The 22,500-nt window shown below is 40.4% G+C and overlaps 1 protein-coding gene across 2 annotated transcripts in view; it reads left to right on the plus strand.

Moving 5' to 3' along the window:
- woc (without children) overlaps positions 1–22,500 on the plus strand; it is a 107,643-nt gene that overhangs the window by 38,761 nt on the left and 46,382 nt on the right. For both annotated transcript variants that reach the window (XM_053782750.2, XM_053782751.2), the window contains exons 12-14: positions 10,868–10,997; positions 16,742–16,944; positions 21,477–21,663. In XM_053782750.2, the coding sequence (XP_053638725.1) occupies positions 10,868–10,997; positions 16,742–16,944; positions 21,477–21,663 (520 nt within the window). The remainder of the gene's footprint in view (positions 1–10,867; positions 10,998–16,741; positions 16,945–21,476; positions 21,664–22,500) is intronic.

The raw sequence follows: 22,500 nt of genomic DNA on the forward strand, positions 1-22,500 counted from the left end.
TAATACCGTCTGCTGCTGCTGTATAACCGTCTGCTGCTGCTGTAGCACTGTCAGCTGCTGCTGTAACACTGTCAGCTGCTGCTGTAGCACTGTCAGCTGCTGCTGTAGCACTGTCAGCTGCTGCTGCTGCTGCTGCTGTAGCACCATTGCTGGTGTGGCTTATTGAGAATACCAAGAAACAATTAACCCCAGAGGGTTAGCCACCCAGGATAACCCAAAAAAGTCAGTGTCATCGAAGACTGTCTAACTTATTTCTATTGGGGTCCTTAATCTTGTCTCCCAGGATGCAACTCACACCAGTCGACTAACACCCAGGTGAACAGGGAAAAATGCCTGGAACTAGTGCTCGTATTGGTGAATTTAAAGCCAGCATAGGTTGGTTTGAGAGATTTAAGAATCGTAGTGGCATACACAGTGTGATAAGGCCTGTTCTGGAAGAAAATGCCAAACAGGACCTACAGTACTCAGGAGGAAAAGGCACTCCCAGGACACAGTGTCTCATCAGTCATTGCTGTATCTTCAATAAAGGTAAGTGTCATTTATTCTTCATTTAGTAGAGTAGTTTTTTTTTTTTATTATCACACCGGCCGATTCCCACCAAGGCAGGGTGGCCCGAAAAAGAAAAACTTTCACCATCATTCACTCCATCACTGTCTTGCCAGAAGGGTGCTTTACACTACAGTTTTTAAACTGCAACATTAACACCCCTCCTTCAGAGTGCAGGCACTGTACTTCCCATCTCCAGGACTCAAGTCCGGCCTGCCGGTTTCCCTGAATCCCTTCATAAATGTTACTTTGCTCACACTCCAACAGCACGTCAAGTATTAAAAACCATTTGTCTCCATTCACTCCTATCAAACACGCTCACGCATGCCTGCTGGAAGTCCAAGCCCCTCGCACACAAAACCTCCTTTACCCCCTCCCTCCAACCCTTCCTAGGCCGACCCCTACCCCGCCTTCCTTCCACTACAGACTGATACACTCTTGAAGTCATTCTGTTTCGCTCCATTCTCTCTACATGTCCGAACCACCTCAACAACCCTTCCTCAGCCCTCTGGACAACAGTTTTGGTAATCCCGCACCTCCTCCTAACTTCCAAACTACGAATTCTCTGCATTATATTCACACCACACATTGCCCTCAGACATGACATCTCCACTGCCTCCAGCCTTCTCCTCGCTGCAACATTCATCACCCACGCTTCACACCCATATAAGAGCGTTGGTAAAACTATACTCTCATACATTCCCCTCTTTGCCTCCAAGGACAAAGTTCTTTGTTTCCACAGACTCCTAAGTGCACCACTCACTCTTTTTCCCTCATCAATTCTATGATTCACCTCATCTTTCATAGACCCATCCGCTGACACGTCCACTCCCAAATATCTGAATACGTTCACCTCCTCCATACTCTCTCCCTCCAATCTGATATTCAATCTTTCATCACCTAATCTTTTTGTTATCCTCATAACCTTACTCTTTCCTGTATTCACCTTTAATTTTCTTCTTTTGCACACCCTACCAAATTCATCCACCAATCTCTGCAACTTCTCTTCAGAATCTCCCAAGAGCACAGTGTCATCAGCAAAGAGCAGCTGTGACAACTCCCACTTTGTGTGTGATTCTTTATCTTTTAACTCCACGCCTCTTGCCAAAACCCTCGCATTTACTTCTCTTACAACCCCATCTATAAATATATTAAACAACCACGGTGACATCACACATCCTTGTCTAAGGCCTACTTTTACTGGGAAAAAATTTCCCTCTTTCCTACATACTCTAACTTGAGCCTCACTATCCTCGTAAAAACTCTTCACTGCTTTCAGTAACCTACCTCCTACACCATACACTTGCAACATCTGCCACATTGCCCCCCTATCCACCCTGTCATACGCCTTTTCCAAATCCATAAATGCCACAAAGACCTCTTTAGCCTTATCTAAATACTGTTCACTTATATGTTTCACTGTAAACACCTGGTCCACACACCCCCTACCTTTCCTAAAGCCTCCTTGTTCATCTGCTATCCTATTCTCCGTCTTACTCTTAATTCTTTCAATTATAACTCTACCATACACTTTACCAGGTACACTCAACAGACTTATCCCCCTATAATTTTTGCACTCTCTTTTATCCCCTTTGCCTTTATACAAAGGAACTATGCATGCTCTCTGCCAATCCCTAGGTACCTTACCCTCTTCCATACATTTATTAAATAATTGCACCAACCACTCCAAAACTATATCCCCACCTGCTTTTAACATTTCTATCTTTATCCCATCAATCCCGGCTGCCTTACCCCCTTTCATTTTACCTACTGCCTCACGAACTTCCCCCACACTCACAACTGGCTCTTCCTCACTCCTACAAGATGTTATTCCTCCTTGCCCTATACACGAAATCACAGCTTCCCTATCTTCATCAACATTTAACAATTCCTCAAAATATTCCTTCCATCTTCCCAATACCTCTAACTCTCCATTTAATAACTCTCCTCTCCTATTTTTAACTGACAAATCCATTTGTTCTCTAGGCTTTCTTAACTTGTTAATCTCACTCCAAAACTTTTTCTTATTTTCAACAAAATTTGTTGATAACATCTCACCCACTCTCTCATTTGCTCTCTTTTTACATTGCTTCACCACTCTCTTAACTTCTCTCTTTTTCTCCATATACTCTTCCCTCCTTGCATCACTTCTACTTTGTAAAAACTTCTCATATGCTAACATTTTCTCCCTTACTACTCTCTTTACATCATCATTCCACCAATCGCTCCTCTTCCCTCCTGCACCCACTTTCCTGTAACCACAAACTTCTGCTGAACACTCTAACACTACATTTTTAAACCTACCCCATACCTCTTCGACCCCATTGCCTATGCTCTCATTAGCCCATCTATCCTCCAATAGCTGTTTATATCTTACCCTAACTGCCTCCTCTTTTAGTTTATAAACCTTCACCTCTCTCTTCCCTGATGCTTCTATTCTCCTTGTATCCCATCTACCTTTTACTCTCAGTATAGCTACAACTAGAAAGTGATCTGATATATCTGTGGCCCCTCTATAAACATGTACATCCTGAAGTCTACTCAACAGTCTTTTATCTACCAATACATAATCCAACAAACTACTGTCATTTCGCCCTACATCATATCGTGTATACTTATTTATCCTCTTTTTCTTAAAATATGTATTACCTATAACTAAACCCCTTTCTATACAAAGTTCAATCAAAGGGCTCCCATTATCATTTACACCTGGCACCCCAAACTTACCTACCACACCCTCTCTAAAAGTTTCTCCTACTTTAGCATTCAAGTCCCCTACCACAATTACTCTCTCACTTGGTTCAAAGGCTCCTATACATTCACTTAACATCTCCCAAAATCTCTCTCTCTCCTCTGCATTCCTCTCTTCTCCAGGTGCATACACGCTTATTATGACCCACTTCTCGCATCCAACCTTTACTTTAATCCACATAATTCTTGAATTTACACATTCATATTCTCTTTTCTCCTTCCATAACTGATCATTTAACATTACTGCTACCCCTTCCTTTGCTCTATCTCTCTCAGATACTCCAGATTTAATCCCATTTATTTCCCCCCACTGAAACTCTCCTACCCCCTTCAGCTTTGTTTCGCTTAGGGCCAGGACATCCAACTTCTTTTCATTCATAACATCAGCAATCATCTGTTTCTTGTCATCCGCACTACATCCACGCACATTTAAGCAACCCAGTTTTATAAAGTTTTTCTTCTTCTCTTTTTTAGTAATTGTATACAGGAGAAGGGGTTACTAGCCCATTGCTCCCGGCATTTTAGTCGCCTCATACGACACGCATGGCTTACGGAGGAAAGATTCTTTTCCACTTCCCCATGGACAATAGAAGAAATAAAAAAGAACAAGAGCTATTTAGAAAAAAGAGAAAAACCTAGATGTATGTATATATATATATGCATGTGCGTGTCTGTGAAGTGTGACCAAAGTGTAAGTAGGAGTAGCAAGATATCCCTGTTATCTTAGCGTGTTTATGAGACAGAAAAAGAAACCAGCAATCCTACCATCATGCAAAACAGTTACAGGTTTTTGTTTCACAGTCATCTGGCAGGACGGTAGTACTTCCCTGGGTGGTTGCTGTCTACCAACCTACTACACAGTAGAGTAGTACACAGTAGAGTAGTACATGCACAATATATATTGTGCATGTACTGCTCTACTATTGCGCATGTATCCTTCTCTTTGTGTGTAGGAAAATGTATATTTCATGTAAAAAACAATTTTTCATACTTTTGGGTGTCTTGCACGGATTAATTTGATTTCCATTATTTCTTATGGGGAAAATTCATTCGCATAACGATAATTTCGCATAACAATGAGCTCTCAGGAACGGATTAATATCGTTATGCGGGGGTCCACTGTATTTCATTTATTTTAGTGCTTGCAAGTTATTTAAGTGCTAAATAAGGTACCATGGCTCCAAAGAAAGCTTTTAGTGCCAAGCCTTTGGTAAAGAAGGTGAGAAATACGATTGAATTTAAGAAAAACATCATTGAACAATATGATAGTGGCGTACATGTGGGCGAACTGGCCAGGCTGTATAACAAATCCCGTACAACCATATCTTCCATCATAGCCAAGAAAAAGGAAATCAAGGACGCTGTTGTTGCAAAGGGGGTAAATATGCTGACAAAAATGAGATCACCAGTACTCGAAGATGTTGAGAAGTTATTATTGGTGTGGATAAATGAGAAACAATTAGCTGGAGATAGTCTTATGATGTCGCTTATTTGTGAAAAGGCTAGGCAGTTGCATGACGATTTGGTAAAGAAATTGCCTGCAACTAGTGATGATGTGAGTGAATTTAAGGCCAGCAAAGGCTGGTTTGAGAGATTTAAGAAGCGTACTGGCATACACAGTGTGGTAAGGCATGGTGAGGCTGCCAGTTCGAACCACAAGGCGGCTGAAAAATATGTGCATTTTAGGGAAGTTTTAAAGAGACGCCAAAAACAGAGCTCTCTGGACAGTTTTTTTGCGAGACAGGACTCCAGTGACTCTCAAGGTGGTCCTAGTGGCATTAAGAAACAGAGAAGACAAGTAACCCCAGAAAAGCAATTGGTACCCGAGGTGTTGATGGAAGGGGATTCCCCTTCCAAACTATAAACAATCCACTCTCTCTCCTCCTCCAGTCTCCCATACACTAAGAAGAATCTCCAATAAAGGTAAGTGTTATGCTGTTAATGTTTCATTCATCATTTCCCATTGTATTGTTTATGTACTACATGTATATTTCATGTAAAAAAATTTTTGTTTTAATACTTCTGAGTGTCAGGAACGGATTAATTGAATTTACATTATTTCTTATGGGGAAAATTGATTTGTAAATCGTCCATTTCGATAATAGTCCCACTTCCAGGAACAGATTATTGATGATTATTGAGGGACCACTGTATATGACTGTGAGGTGTGGTCTAAGCCCTTTTATTGCCTTCCTTTGATGTATTACTTTCATAGTTCCTTGACAATGTGAGTGTTCACGAAAGCGCTTAGAATTTCACTACTCTTTCACAGTGGTTGTTTTGCATAATTTAAAATCACCTGTTTACTGTGATCTTAGTGTGTGTGTGTGTGTGTGTGTGTGTATATATATATATATATATATATATATATATATATATATATATATATATATATATATATATATATATATATATATATATATATATATATATATATATATATATGTATGTATGTATGTATGTATGTATGTATGTAGCACGTAATGAAAGTAGTTTGTTAGATTATGTATTGGTGGATAAAAGGTTGATGGGTAGGCTCCAGGATGTACATGTTTATAGAGGGGCAACTGATATGTCAGATCATTCTTTAGTTGTAGCTACAGTTAGAGTAAGAGGTAGATGGGAAAAGAGGAAGGTGGCAAAAACAAGTAAGAGGGAAGTGAAAGTGTATAAACTAAGGGAGGAGGCAGTTCGGGCGAGATATAAGCGACTACTGGCAGAAAGGTGGGCTAGTGCAAAGATGAGTAGTGGGGGGGTTGAAGAGGGTTGGAATAGTTTTAAAAATGCAGTATTAGAATGTGGGGCAGAAGTTTGTGGTTATAGGAGGGTGGGGGTAGGAGGAAAGAGGAGTGATTGGTGGAATGATGAAGTAAAGGGTGTGATAAAAGAGAAAAAGGTAGTTTACGAGAGGTTTTTACAAAGCAGAAGTGTTATAAGAAGAGCAGAGTATATGGAGAGTAAAAGAAAGGTGAAGAGAGTGGTGAGAGAGTGCAAAAGGAGAGCAGATGAAAGAGTGGGAGAGGCACTGTCAAGAAATTTTAATGAAAATAAGAAAAAATTTTGGAGTGAGTTAAACAAGTTAAGAAAGCCTAGGGAAAGTATGGATTTGTCCATTAAAAACAGAGTAGGGGAGTTAGTAGATGGGGAGAGGGAGGTATTAGGTAGATGGCGAGAATATTTTGAGGAACTTTTAAATGTTGAGGAAGAAAGGGAGGCGGTAATTTAATGCACTAGCCAGGGAGGTATACCATCTTTTAGGAGTGAAGAAGAGCAGAATGTAAGTGTGGTGGAGGTACGTGAGGCATTACGTAGAATGAAAGGGGGTAAAGCAGCTGGAACTGATGGGATCATGACAGAAATGTTAAAAGCAGGGGGGGATATAGTGTTGGAGTGGTTGGTACTTTTGTTTAATAAATGTATGAAAGAGGGGAAGGTACCTAGGGATTGGCGGAGAGCATGTATAGTCCCTTTATATAAAGGGAAAGGGGACAAAAGAGATTGTAAAAATTATAGAGGAATAAGTTTACTGAGTATACCAGGAAAAGTATATGGTAGAGTTATAATTGAAAGAATTAGAGGTAAGACAGAATGTAGAATTGCGGATGAGCAAGGAGGCTTCAGAGTGGGTAGGGGATGTGTAGATCAAGTGTTTACATTGAAGCATATATGTGAACAGTATTTAGATAAAGGTAGGGAAGTTTTTATTGCATTTATGGATTTAGAAAAGGCATATGATAGAGTGGATAGAGGAGCAATGTGGCAGATGTTGCAAGTTTATGGAATAGGTGGTAAGTTACTAAATGCTGTAAAGAGCTTTTATGAGGATAGTGAGGCTCAGGTTAGGGTGTGTAGAAGAGAGGGAGAATACTTCCCGGTAAAAGTAGGTCTTAGACAGGGATGTGTAATGTCACCATGGTTGTTTAATATATTTATAGATGGGGTTGTAAAGGAAGTAAATGCTAGGGTGTTCGGGAGAGGGGTGGGATTAAATTATGGGGAATCAAATTCAAAATGGGAATTGACACAGTTACTTTTTGCTGCAACATTCATCACCCATGCTTCACACCCATATAAGAGTGTTGGTAAAAGTATACTCTCATACATTCCCCTCTTTGCCTCCAAGGACAAAGTTCTTTGTCTCCACAGACTCCTAAGTGCACCACTCACCCTTTTCCCCTCATCAATTCTATGATTCACCTCATCCTTCATAGACCCATCCGCTGACACGTCCACTCCCAAATATCTGAATACATTCACCTCCTCCATACTCTCTCCCTCCAATCTGATATCCAATCTTTCATCACCTAATATTTTTGTTATCCTCATAACCTTACTCTTTCCTGTATTCACTTTTAATTTTCTTCTTTTGCACACCCTACCAAATTCATCCACCAATCTCTGCAACTTCTCTTCAGAATCTCCCAAGAGCACAGTGTCATCAGCAAAGAGCAACTGTGACAACTCCCACTTTATGTGTGATTCTTTATCTTTTAACTCCACACCTCTTGTCAAGACCCTCGCATTTACTTCTCTTACAACCCCATCTATAAATATATTAAACAACCACGGTGACATCACACATCCTTGTCTAAGGCCTACTCTTACTGGGAAATAATTTCCATCTTTCCTATGTACTCTAACTTGAGCATCACTATCCTCGTAAAAACTCTTCACTGCTTTCAGTAACCTACCTCCTACACCATACACCTGCAACATCTGCCACATTGCCCTCCTATCCACCCTGTCATATGCCTTTTCCAAATCCATAAATGCCACAAAGACCTCTTTAGCCTTATCTAAATACTGCATGCCTGCTTCCAGCAGGCATGCGTGAGCGTGTTTGATAGGAGTGAATGGAGACAAATGGTTTTTAATACTTGACGTGCTGTTGGAGTGTGAGCAAAGTAACATTTATGAAGGGATTCAGGGAAACCGGCAGGCCGGACTTGAGTCCTGGAGATGGGAAGTACAGTGCCTGCACTCTGAAGGAGGGGTGTTAATGTTGCAGTTTAAAAACTGTAGTGTAAAGCACCCTTCTGGCAAGACAGTGATGGAGTGAATGATGGTGAAAGTTTTTCTTTTTCGGGCCACCCTGCCTTGGTGGGAATCGGCCAGTGTGATAATAATAATAAATAATTATATGTTTCACTGTAAACACCTGGTCCACACACCCCCTACCTTTCCTAAAGCCTCCTTGTTCATCTGCTATCCTATTCTCAGTCTTACTTTTAATTCTTTCAGTAATAACTCTACCATACACTTTACCAGGTATACTCAACAGACTTATCCCCCTATAATTTTTGCACTCTCTTTTGTCCCCTTTGCCTTTATACAAAGGAACTATGCATGCTCTCTGCCAATCCCTATGTACCTTACCCTCTTCCATACATTTATTAAATAATTGCACCAACCACTCCAAAACTATATCCCCACCTGCTTTTAACATTTCTATCTTTATCCCATCAATCCCGGCTGCCTTACCCCCTTTCATTTTACCTACTGCCTCACGAACTTCCCCCACACTCACAACTGGCTCTTCCTCACTCCTACAAGATGTTATTCCTCCTTGCCCTATACACGAAATCACAGCTTCCCTATCTTCATCAACATTTAACAATTCCTCAAAATATTCCCTCCATCTTCCCAATACCTCTAACTCTCCATTTAATAACTCTCCTCTCCTATTTTTAACTGACAAATCCATTTGTTCTCTAAGCTTCCTTAACTTGTTAATCTCACTCCAAAACTTTTTCTTATTTTCAACAAAATTTGTTGATAACATCTCACCCACTCTCTCATTTGCTCTCTTTTTACATTGCTTCACCACTCTCTTAACCTCTCTCTTTTTCTCCATATACTCTTCCCTCCTTGCATCACTTCTACTTTGTAAAAACTTCTCATATGCTAACTTTTTCTCCCTTACTACTCTCTTTACATCATCATTCCACCAATCGCTCCTCTTCCCTCCCGCACCCACTTTCCTGTAACCACAAACTTCTGCTGAACACTCTAACACTACATTTTTAAACCTACCCCATACCTCTTCGACCCCATTGCCTATGCTCTCATTAGCCCATCTATCCTCCAATAGCTGTTTATATCTTTCCCTAACTGCCTCCTCTTTTAGTTTATAAACCTTCACCTCTCTCTTCCCTGATGCTTCTGTTCTCCTTGTATCCCATCTACCTTTTACTCTCAGTGTAGCTACAACTAGAAAGTGATCTGATATATCTGTGGCCCCTCTATAAACATGTACATCCTGAAGTCTACTCAACAGTCTTTTATCTACCAATACATAATCCAACAAACTACTGTCATTTCGCCCTACATCATATCTTGTATACTTATTTATCCTTTTTTTTTCTTAAAATATGTATTACCTATAACTAAACCCCTTTCTATACAAAGTTCAATCAAAGGGCTCCCATTATCATTTACACCTGGCACCCCAAACTTACCTACCACACCCTCTCTAAAAGTTTCTCCTACTTTAGCATTCAGGTCCCCTACCACAATTACTCTCTCACTTGGTTCAAAGGCTCCTATACATTCACTTAACATCTCCCAAAATCTCTCTCTCTCCTCTGCATTCCTCTCTTCTCCAGGTGCATACACGCTTATTATGACCCACTTCTCGCATCCAACCTTTACTTTAATCCACATAATTCTTGCATTTACACATTCATATTCTCTTTTCTCCTTCCATAACTGATCATTCAACATTACTGCTACCCCTTCCTTTGCTCTAACTCTCTCAGATACTCCAGATTTAATCCCATTTATTTCCCCCCACCGAAACTCCCCTACCCCCTTCAGCTTTGTTTCACTTAGGGCCAGGACATCCAACTTCTTTTCATTCATAACATCAGCAATCATCTGTTTCTTGTCATCTGCACGACATCCACGCACATTCAAGCATCCCAGTTTTATAAAGTTTTTCTTCTTCTCTTTTTTAGTAAATGTCTACAGGAGAAGGGGTTACTAGCCCATTGCTCCCGGCATTTTAGTCGCCTCATACGACACGCATGGCTTATGGAGGAAAGATTCTTTTCCACTTCCCCATGGACAATAGAAGAAATAAAGAAGAACAAGAGCTATGTAGAAAAAGGAGAAAAACCTAGATGTACTCACCTATTTGTACTATTTGTACTCACTGTTATCTAGCGTGTTTATGAGACAGAAAAAGACACCAGCAATCCTACCATCATGCAAAACAGTTACAGGTTTCTGTTTCACAGTCATCTGGCAGGACGGTAGTACTTCCCTGGGTGGTTGCTGTCTACCAACCTACTACCTACCATATAAAAGTAACTCTGATGGAGGCAGGTTCCATACATAGTTTTAAGAGCAGGTATGAGAGGGCCCATGAGGTTAGGAGGTAGGGAATCTGGCAAGAAGTACATTAGTTGAGAGGCAGGGCCAGGAGCTGACTTGACCATTGCAACCACTTGTAAGTGACTACATATTGAAAACAATGGTTTTTAGTATGTGGGAGTTTGTGCAAGGTAATTAATTCATTGTTGAATTTTGCAAATAATTTATACTTATGCAGTATTTCATTACTTTTCAGGCAACAGCTGAATTTTTAAAACTACTAATCCCTCCCACGATGGTGAACAAGATGACCTCTTGTCGTCCCAGTACACTTACAAAGGGCGTTTACTGTAAACCACATCCTTGGCACAGACAGACGCAGACAGGTGAGTTACTTGCTCTCTAACAAGGATTACTAGATGAGTGTGCAATATTACAACATTATTTTGTACTTGCATAGCTATATTTTGTACTTGCATAGCTATTAGGGTTGGAGCAGTGGGATAAGTGGCACCACGCTACCTTGACCCTGACCACCACGCTATCTTGACCCTGGCCACCACGTTACCTTGACCCTAACCACCATGCTACCTTGACCCTGGCCACCATGTTACCTTGACCCTGACCACCATGCTACCTTGACCCTGACCACCACGCTATCTTGACCCTGGCCACCACGTTACCTTGACCCTAACCACCATGCTACCTTGACCCTGGCCACCACGTTACCTTGACCCTGACCACCACACTACCTTGACCCTGACCACCACGCTACCTTGACCCTGACACCACGCTACCTTGACCCTGACCACCATGCTACCTTGACCCTGACCACCACACTACCTTGACCCCTGACCACCACCCTATCTTGACCCTGACCACCATGCTATCTTGACCCTGACCACCACGTTACCTTGACCCTGACCACCACGCTATCTTGACCCTGACCACCACGTTACCTTGACCCTGACCACCATGCTATCTTGACCCTGACCACCACGTTACCTTGACCCTGACCACCACGTTACCTTGACCCTGACCACCACACTACCTTGACCCTGACCACCACGCTACCTTGACCCTGACCACCACGCTACCTTGACCCAGTGTAATAAAATGAAGACAAAAATGTTACTGTATACCAAGTAAATACAAACCTAGAATTGCTTATTAATTTGTGTGCTTATTTTTCTTAATATGAAAGCCTTTTTTCCAAGCGTCTTTTTTATTTTTTTAGGTAGATCAGGAAGACATTCAGAAAATGAATATACAGTTTGGATCCTTCTTTCTTTAATTTGATTCTCTGATCCTTCTAATGATAGCATTACAGTTATAGAGCGCTTTCTTAAACAAATGTGTTTTCTTAAAGAATAGAGTAAGATGAGGCATACTGAGGCAAATATTGGGAAAATTACTTGAATTTTTTAAATAATTGATCAGCCAAATACAATAGCAATATAATGGTTGTCAAATAAAGCAGTTACTAATAAGAATGAATACTTCTGTATTTTCCCATGTTCATATTTTCACAGTCAAGGTTTATTGATATGTAAAACCTCATTAATTAGGAGTCTTTGTAACTAAAAGAGAAAGAGATATGCATGAGGCAATAGGTAGAAAGAAACTGGGTAAATCAGCTGGGACAGGTAGGATTAAAACTGTGTTAAAAGCAGGATGTGTAATGTCACCTTTGGTGACATTACACATCCTTGTCAAAGGATTTATCTTTTTTTTTTACCTAACTGGCCATCTCCCACCAAGGCAACTGATATAAAAAAGAGAATTTTGAAACTAAGGCTTAAAAATCCTGGAAAATAATTTATTCCCATTCTCTCCAATATACCCTAACCTGATTTTATACCTACCTGCTTTTAACACAGTTTTAATCCTACCTGTCCCAGCTCATTTACCCAGTGCAAATGCTGGAGTGTTGGGGAGAGGTGTGGGATTGTAAGGCATTGAAACTTATGTGAAGTGGGAGTTGTCACATTTGCTCATTGTTGATTACACATATTGTGGGAGATTCTGAAGAGCAATTGCCGGGGGTATGGTTAGCAATTGCAAAGGTTGGTGGAGGTGTTTGGAAGGGTGTATAAAAGAAGGAAATTAAAATTAAATATTGAAAAGAGTTTACTGAGTATACCAGGAAAAGTTTACGGTAGGGCTATTATTGAAAGAATTAGGGGTAAGACAGAATGTAGAATTGCGGATGAGCAAGGAGGTTTTACAGTGGGTAGGGGATGTGTAGATCAAGTGTTTACATTGAAGCATATATGTGAGCAGTATTTAGATAAAGGTAGGGAAGTTTTTATTGCATTAATGGATTTAGAAAAGGCATATGATAGAGTGGATAGGGAAGCAATGTGGAATAGGTGGTAAGTTACTAAATGCTGTAAAGTGTTTTTATGAGGATAGTGAGGCTCGGGTTAGGGTGCGTAGAAGAGAGGGAGAATACTTCCCGGTAAAAGTAGGTCTTAGAGAGGGATGTGTAATGTCACCATGGTTGTTTAATATATTTATAGATGGGGTTGTAAAAGAAGTAAATGCTAGGGTGTTTGAGAGACGGGTGGGATTAAATTTTGGGGAATTAAATACAAAATGGGAATTGACAGTTACTTTTTGCTGATGATACTGTGCTTATGGGAGATTCTAAAGAAAAATTGCAAAGGTTAGTGGACGAATTTGGGAGTGTGTGTAAAGGTAGAAAGTTGAAAGTGAACATAGAAAAGAGTAAGGTGATGAGAGTATCAAATGATTTAGATAAAAATTGGATATCAAATTAGGGAGGAGGAGTATGGAAGAAGTGAATGTCTTCAGATATTTGGGAGTTGACGTGTCAGCGGATGGATTTATGAAGGATGAGGTTAATCATAGAATTGATGAAGGGAAAAAGGTGAGGTATATGTGGAGGCAAAAAATGTTATCTATGGAGGCAAAGAAGGGAATGTATGAAAGTATAGTAGTACCAACACTCTTATATGGGAGTGAAGCTTTGGCTGCAAATGCTGCAGCGGGGAGGCGGTTGGAGGTAGTGGAGATGTCCTGTCTAAGGGCAATGTATGGTGTAAATATTATGCAGAAAATTCGGAGTGTGGAAATTAGGAGAAGGTGTGGAGTTAATAAAAGTATTAGTCAAAGGGCTGAAGAGGAGTTGTAGAGGTGGTTTGGTCATTTAGAGAGAATGGATCAAAGTAGAATGACATGGGGAGCGTATAAATCTGTAGGGGAAGGAAGGCGGGGTAGGGGTCGTCCTCGAAAAGGTTGAAGGGAGGGGGTACAGGAGGTGTTGTGGGCGAGGGGTTTGGACTTCCAGCAAGAGTGCATGAGCGTGTTAGATAGGAGTGAATGAGGACAAATGGTATTTGGGACCTGACGAGCTGTTGGAGTGTGAGCAGGGTAATATTTAGTGAAGGGATTCAGGGAAACCGGTTATTTTATATAACCGGACTTGAGTCCTGGAAATGGGAAGTACAATGCCTGCACTCTAAAGGAGGGGTTTGAGATATTGGCAGTTTGGAGGAATATATTGTGTATTTTTATACGTATATACTTCTAAACTTATAGGTAGTAGGTTGGTAGACAGCAACCGCCCAGGGAGGTACTACCGTCCTGCCAAGTGAGTGTAAAACGAAAGCCTGTAATTGTTTTACATGATGGTAGGATTGCTGGTGTCCTTTTTTCTGTCTCATGAACATGCAAGATTTCAGGTACGTCTTGCTACTTCTACTTACACTTAGGTCACACTACACATACATGTACAAGCACATATATACACACCCCTCTGGGTTTTCTTCTATTTTCTTTCTAGTTCTTATTCTTGTTTATTTCCTCTTATCTCCATGGGGAAGTGGAACAGAATTCTTCCTCCGTAAGCCATGCGTGTTGTAAGAGGCAACTAAAATGCCGGGAGCAAGGGGCTAGTAACCTCTTCTCCTGTATATATTACTAAATGTAAAAGGAGAAACTTTCGTTTTTCCTTTTGGGCCACCCCGCCTCGGTGGGATACGGCCGGTGTGTTGAAAGAAAGAAAGAAAGACTTCTAAACTGTTGTATTCTGGGCACCTCTGCAAAAACAGTGATTATGTGTGAGTGAGGTGAAAGTGTTGAATGATGACGAAAGTATTTTCTTTTTGGGGATTTTCTTTCTTTTTGGGTCACCCAGCCTCGGTGGGAGACAGCCGACTTGTTGAAAAAAAAAAATAAAAAATAAAAAAGAGAATGGTGATGAGGGTAACAAAGAATTTAGACAGTGAAAGATGAAATATCTGGTTGGAGGGAGGGAGTAAATGTATTTATTTAGACACTTAAGATCGAATGCGTCAATAAATGAAAGATGAGATGAATCAAAGAAGAGATGAAGGAAAAAAGGTAGCAAGTGTTGAGGTGTATGTTGAAAACTGGCATTTTATCTATGGAGACAACAAAGGGAAATTTTTCATAGTACAGTGGACCCTCGAGCAGCGATGGCATCGATTAACGATAAATCTGACTAGCGATACATTTTATCGCAAAAATTTTGCCTCGATTAGCGCTAAAAAACTCGACCAACACTATTCCTTGGTCTGAGTCGCGTCCACTTCTGGCCAGTGTTTACAAGCCAGCCAGCCACCGCGGTCGCTTCCAAGCATGCAATCAGAACATTTCATATTATCACAGCCTTTTTAGTGATTGCACCTGCAAAATAAGTCGCCATGGGCACCAAGAAAGCTTCTAGTGCCAACCCTACAGCAAAAAGGGTGAGAATTACTATGGATATGAAGAAAGAGATGATTGCTAAGTATGAAAGTGGAGTGCATGTCTCCGAGCTGGCCAGGCTGTACACAAAACCCCAATCAACCATCGCTACTATTGTGGCCAAGAAAACGGCAATCAAGGAAGCTGTTCTTGCCAAAGGTGCAACTACGTTTTCGAAACTGAGATCGCAAGTGATAGAAGATGTTGAGAGACTGTTATTGGTATGGATAAACGAAAAACAGATAGCAGGAGATAGCATCTCTCAAGCGATCATATGTGAAAAGGCTAGGAAGTTGCATGACGATTTAATTAGAAAAATGCCAGCAACTAGTGGTGATGTGAGTGAATTTAAGGCCAGCAAAGGTTGGTTTGAGAGATTTAAGAATCGTAGTGGCATACATAGTGTGATAAGGCATGGTGAGGCTGCCAGTTTGGACCAAAAAGCAGCTGAAAAATATGTGCAGGAATTCAAGGAGTACATAGACAGTGGAGGACTGAAACCTGAACAAGTGTTTAATGGTGACACTGACAATGTTGTGAAACACGTTAGGAATGTCATAAAGGAACGGGAGGTACAGGCCTCTATGGGCAGATATGTTGTGCGACAGAGGTCCAGTGACTCTCAAGCTGGTCCTAGTGGCATTAAAAGAAGGGAAGTAACCCCGAAAAAGGACTTGCCACCTCAAGTCCTAATGGAAGGGGATTCCCCTTCTAAACACTAAGACCATCAACACACTCCCCTCTTCCCGTCCCATAAATCATCACCAGATCTTCAATAAAGGTAAGTGTCATGTAACTGTGCATGTCTTCTTCAGTTTGTGTGTATTAAAATTAATATTTCATGTGTTAAAAAAATTTTTTTTCAATACTTTTGGGTGTCTTGCACGGATTAATTTGATTTCCATTATTTCTTATGTTTGAAAATTAACTTGACTAACGATTATTTTGACTAACGATGAGCTCTCAGGAACGGATTAATAGCGTTAGTCGAGGGTCCACTGTATACTCTACTTTTACTAACCCCTTTTAAATGCCTTTGAAGCATAAGCTTTAAACATTACCATGAATAGGGGGCTGGAGACAGTGGAGGTGTCATGTTTGGGAGCAGTGTGTGTGGATTTACAAAACGTGTAATTCAAAGGTAGAAGAGGAGTTGTTGACGTGGTTTATGCATCTAGAGAGGATGAAGCATAATAGGATGACTCGGTGCAAGGTGTTTTAATACTTAAACCAGTATGAAAGCCAAAGCAAAGGACTTAGTGGTCAATGATATAATTGAAAGTGCAGTGAATTCTTTTAATTTTTACATGTGCTCATAATTGCATCTGGTTTAAATATGAATACTGTAATGGGTATACAGTAATAAAGAATAAGAATGTTATTTTTATTGTTTCAGAACCTAAAGGTATCAACTGCAGCCTCTTTACATCGGAACCACCACCTATTCTCCCTGTGCCTATTCCAGTATATGTGCCATCACCCATGATGATGTATAATGCACCTTTCCCAGTCCCAATATTTGTTCCTGTCCCACTACCAGTGCCCATCTTCATTCCTACTACAGCTAAAACTTCAGATGACATTAAAGCAATGATGAAGGTAAGGCATGTATGGTAAATCATCAGATATCTGGCTTTTGAGGAAGGATGGGGGTTGCCCAATTTTCAAAAATGCTGATTAATTTTTTTTGTTTGCATATTGGACATACTGAGTCTCTAAATATTGTTTTAATTGCCTTAAAACTTATGGGATATTAGCTGTTTGGAGTGACATCTGAACTGTCATATATGGGCACTTCTGCGAGACAGTGATTGTGTGAGAATGATGGTGAAAGTGTTCAGTGATGATGAAGTGTTTATTTCTTTTGTTGGTCACCCTACCTCAGTGGTAGACGGCCGATGTGTTAAAAAAAAAAAGTAGATTGGGACATGGGAAATCCAGTGTGAAATTTTTAATGAATTTCAGTAGTTCTGTTACTAGTTTATATGTCATGCACCAGGCAAAAAGAAAATGGCCATAGTAAGAAAATGTCCATGTGACTTGTATGTCAGATCAGTATCTAGTGGTAGCCAAAGTAAGAGACAAATGTAATACAGGGAGACTTGTCAGTGGGTAAGAATAGGGGAAAGTGAGTGATCAAAAAAAAAAAAAAAATAGTGGTCAGTATATGGAATTATTGAAAGAAAGGTGAACTAGAGAGAATACATCTAATGCGGTAAAAGAGGTATATATGATAGAATTAAGAGAGCAGTACTAAGAGTATGCAGGATATTTGAAGAATATCTGACGGATGCTTCTGGTGATCAATACCTCCATGGCCTGGGTACAGATCAGGCCTGGTGGATCAAGGCTGTTATGCAGTCCAATGTGTGAATAACAGACAGGGTTGTCAGTAGCTGATTTGAGGAACGTGTCCAGTTCCCTCTTGAAGACAGCCAGAGGTTCATTGGTGACTATGCTTGGAAGGAGGGCATTTAATAGATGAGAACCTCTGACACTCATTGAATTCTCTAGTAGTGTACTCATTGTTCCCCTGCTTTTTACTGGAGGTACTATACTTTGCACCATCTACCAAGTATCTTGCTTTCACATGGAATGATTCTGGTATGCAGAATAGCAATTGTGAAAGGAGAAAGCAACCTGCTCTAAACCCATGCTGATCTAGATTGTGCAGTTCCATCTGTTTGGCAGTCTTGTTTTTCAGGACCTTTTCAAGGATTTTTATAATTTATGAAGTTAGTGCTGTTGGTCTATAGGTTTTTGCAATTGCTGTACTCCATTTTTGTGAAGTGTGGCAATATCAATGGGCGTTAAAGACTTTGATGACAGTGGTGTTCAGGCTCTTAATCCATGTAATGCTAAAGACCTGAAATAATAATAATTTGCAATTTTTGATGACTAAGCAGTTCCATAAGTCTTGTTAATTTTTGATCATAAGAACATAGGGGTGGGATTAAATTTTTATTTTTTATTATCACACCGGCCGATTCCCACCAAGGCAGGGTGGCCCGAAAAAGAAAAACTTTCACCATCATTCACTCCATCACTGTCTTGCCAGAAGGGTGCTTTACACTACAGTTTTTAAACTGCAACATTAACACCCCTCCTTCAGAGTGCAGGCACTGTACTTCCCATCTCCAGGACTCAAGTCCGGCCTGCCGGTTTCCCTGAATCCCTTCATAAATGTTACTTTGCTCACACTCCAACAGCACGTCAAGTATTAAAAACCATTTGTCTCCATTCACTCCTATCAAACACGCTCACGCATGCCTGCTGGAAGTCCAAGCCCCTCGCACACAAAACCTCCTTTACCCCCTCCCTCCAACCCTTCCTAGGCCGACCCCTACCCCGCCTTCCTTCCACTACAGACTGATACACTCTTGAAGTCATTCTGTTTCGCTCCATTCTCTCTACATGTCCGAACCACCTCAACAACCCTTCCTCAGCCCTCTGGACAACAGTTTTGGTAATCCCGCACCTCCTCCTAACTTCCAAACTACGAATTCTCTGCATTATATTCACACCACACATTGCCCTCAGACATGACATCTCCACTGCCTCCAGCCTTCTCCTCGCTGCAACATTCATCACCCACGCTTCACACCCATATAAGAGCGTTGGTAAAACTATACTCTCATACATTCCCCTCTTTGCCTCCAAGGACAAAGTTCTTTGTCTCCACAGACTCCTAAGTGCACCACTCACTCTTTTTCCCTCATCAATTCTATGATTCACCTCATCTTTCATAGACCCATCCGCTGACACGTCCACTCCCAAATATCTGAATACGTTCACCTCCTCCATACTCTCTCCCTCCAATCTGATATTCAATCTTTCATCACCTAATCTTTTTGTTATCCTCATAACCTTACTCTTTCCTGTATTCACCTTTAATTTTCTTCTTTTGCACACCCTACCAAATTCATCCACCAATCTCTGCAACTTCTCTTCAGAATCTCCCAAGAGCACAGTGTCATCGGCAAAGAGGATTAAATTATGGGGAATTAAATACAAAATGGGAAGTGACACAGTTACTTTTTGCTGATGATACTGTGCTTATGGGAGATTCTAAAGAAAAATTGCAAAGGTTAGTGGACGAGTTTGGGAGAGTGTGTAAAGGTAGAAAGTTGAAAGTGAACATAGAAAAGAGTAAGGTGATGAGGGTATCAAATGATTTAGATAAAGAAAAATTGGATGTCAAATTGGGGAGGAGGAGTATGGAAGAAGTGAATGTTTTCAGATACTTGGGAGTTGACGTGTCATTGGATGGACTTATGAAGGATGAGGTTAATCATAGAATTGATGAGGGAAAAAAGGTGAGTGGTGCATTGAGGTATATGTGGAGACAAAAAAACGTTATCTATGGAGGCAAAGAAGGGAATATATGAAAGTATAGTAGTACCAACACTCTTGTATGGGTGTGAAGCTTGAGTTGTGAATCCAGCAGCGAGGAGGCGGTTGGAGGCAGTGGAGATGTCCTGTCTAAGGACAATGTGTGGTGTAAATATTATGCAGAAAATTCGGAGTGTGGAAATTAGGAGAAGGTGTGGAGTTAATAAAAATATTAGTCAGAGGGCTGAAGAGGGGTTGTTGAGGTGGTTTGGTCATTTAGAGAGAATGGATCAAAGTAGAATCACATGGAGAGCGTATAAATCTGTAGGGGAAGGAAGGTGGGGTAGGGGTCGTCCTCGAAAAGGTTGGAAGGAAGGGATAAGGGAGGTTTTTGTGGGCGAGGGGCTTGGACTTCCAGTAGGCGTGCATGAGCGTGTTCAATAGGAGTGAATGGAGACGAATGGTATTTGGGACCTGACGATCTGTTGGAGTGTGAGCAGGGTAATATTTAGTGAAGGGATTCAGGGAAACTGGTTATTTTCATATAGCCGGACTTGAGTCCTGGAAATGGGAAGTACAATGCCTGCACTCTAAAGGAGGGGTTCGGGATATTAGCAGTTTGGAGGGATATGTTGTGTATCTTTATACGTATATGCTTCTAAACTGTTGTATTCTGAGCACCTCTGCAAAAACAGTGATTATGTGTGAGTGAGATGAAAGTGTTGAATGATGACGAAAGTATTTTCTTTTTGGGGATTTTCTTTCTTTTTGGGTCACTCTGCCTCGGTGGGAGACGGCCGACTTGTTAAAAAAAAAAAAAAACATAAGGAAGAAGGAACACTGCAGCAGGCTTACTGGCCCTTGCAAGGCAGGTTCAATTCTCTTACCGGTTTAAGCCAATGCCTTAACCTAGTCAAGCCAGGTCACGTTCACTTAAGGAAGGAGCACGGCATCTGACCTAGTAGCACAAGCTAGTCAGGTCAAACTCGCACCCAATTACACCCACTCATGTACTTACCTAACCTATTTTTAAAACTACACAACATCTTAGCCTTTATGACAGTACTTGGGAGTTTGTCCCACTCATCCACAACTCTATTACCAAACCAGTGCTTTCCTATATCCTTCCTGAATATGAATTTTTCTAGTTTAAAGCCATTGTTGCGAGTCCCATCTATGCTAGATATTTTTAGCACACTATTTACATCCCCTTTATTCATTCCTGTTTTACATTTATACACCTCAGTCATATTATTCCTAATTTAACACCTTTCTAAAGAGTGCAGATTCATGGCCCTCAGTCTATCCCCATAGGGAAGATTTTTGATACATGGGATCAACTTTGTCATCCTCTTTTGTATGATTTTCCGGTGCATTTATATCCATTCTGTAATACGGTGACCAAAACTGTGCAGCATAATCTAAATGAGGTCATCTCGTCATTAGGATCTCTGCTTCAAAATCGTTTCAAGGGAAGTGCTAAATGCTAGCTAAGGGCTCTTGTTCCAACTGCTTTCCATTCCCCAAGTGCTTTTCATGTGAATATAATAATAATAATGATTCATAAAATTTGTGTCTTGTAACTACCTTGATACAATTCAATTAATTTTGGTCTTCTAATGTTCCTAAGTTGTACAGAAATTTGCTGTTTGAAATTAATTGACTCATTGCTCTGTATTCTAATTTGTATTGTATGCCATTGTTATTTAAAGTAGTATTTAATTTTTTAAAGGTACAGCAAATAAAATCATACTTGAATTACTACTCGAACATTTTAAAACTGAATAAATTCTCTCCAGAAAATCCAGGATGAAATGCCGTCCGATCCATATGAAGCAGAGATGTTACTTCTGGCCCGTGCATCCAGCGAGAGTGTAGAGCCTGAAGCCAAGAGTGAGGAAATGAAGGACTCGACTGTAGCAAATGTGGGTGAGAATGTCGAGGAATGTAGTGGAGAGTTATCCTCCTTTGACAACTTCACCATGTGTAAGTTGTTCAGTTCTGTGTGATTTGTTTACTCAGAAGCCCACTGTATATTAATAAAAAAAATTGTCAGTGATTAGAGCAGATAGTGCATATAAAGCATTTTGGTTATAAAGAATGTTAAGTGTTCAGCGGTATTTTTTAATATTTACCAAGAAAATATATAGCATTAGTAATTATTCAGTGATTAAATTGCATTGTAGAGTACAGTACTTCACCTTACAGTGTTTTGCTAATGCAGTGGTTTAGTTACACCCTGTCTTCATTTATTCCGACTTCCTGTAATAAATATATTCAACACTATAAGCTAAGGACAAAAATATTTTAAGGTAAGTAATGATTGTATTGTATATATAATAAACTTTTTTTTTTTAACTGGCCATCTCCCACCATCACTATCACTGTCTTTGCAGAGGTCCACAGCTATGACAATTTAGATATCACTCTTGACCCCTCCTTTAAAGTGCAGGCATTGTAAATATGTTATCAGGCTTTTATATGCATTTGAAAGTGAAAAAGGCTTTGTTCTGGGCTTCTGCTTTACAGCAGTAGCCCAGAACCTAACCAACTGTATAAGTGGGGCCTGCCTATATACTGGATTCACATACTCTTAACGAGGAATGTATTACAGTACTGTGTTAATGTATGCAAGTCAGAATATATTTGAGTTAGATGAACTTAATTCAGCATAGTTATAAGAGGGTTTGGTTCTAGACCCCATCTTCAGAACTAGTTGCTGTGTTGGTCTTTTGTGTTCAGAGACCAATTTATGATTAACAAATGAAAGATTGAGCCTTAATTACTCCACTTTTTGAATGATCTGTACATGTTTAGTACTTC

The sequence above is a fragment of the Cherax quadricarinatus genome, chromosome 28, assembly GCF_038502225.1.
Source record: "Cherax quadricarinatus isolate ZL_2023a chromosome 28, ASM3850222v1, whole genome shotgun sequence".
NCBI lineage: Eukaryota > Metazoa > Arthropoda > Malacostraca > Decapoda > Parastacidae > Cherax > Cherax quadricarinatus.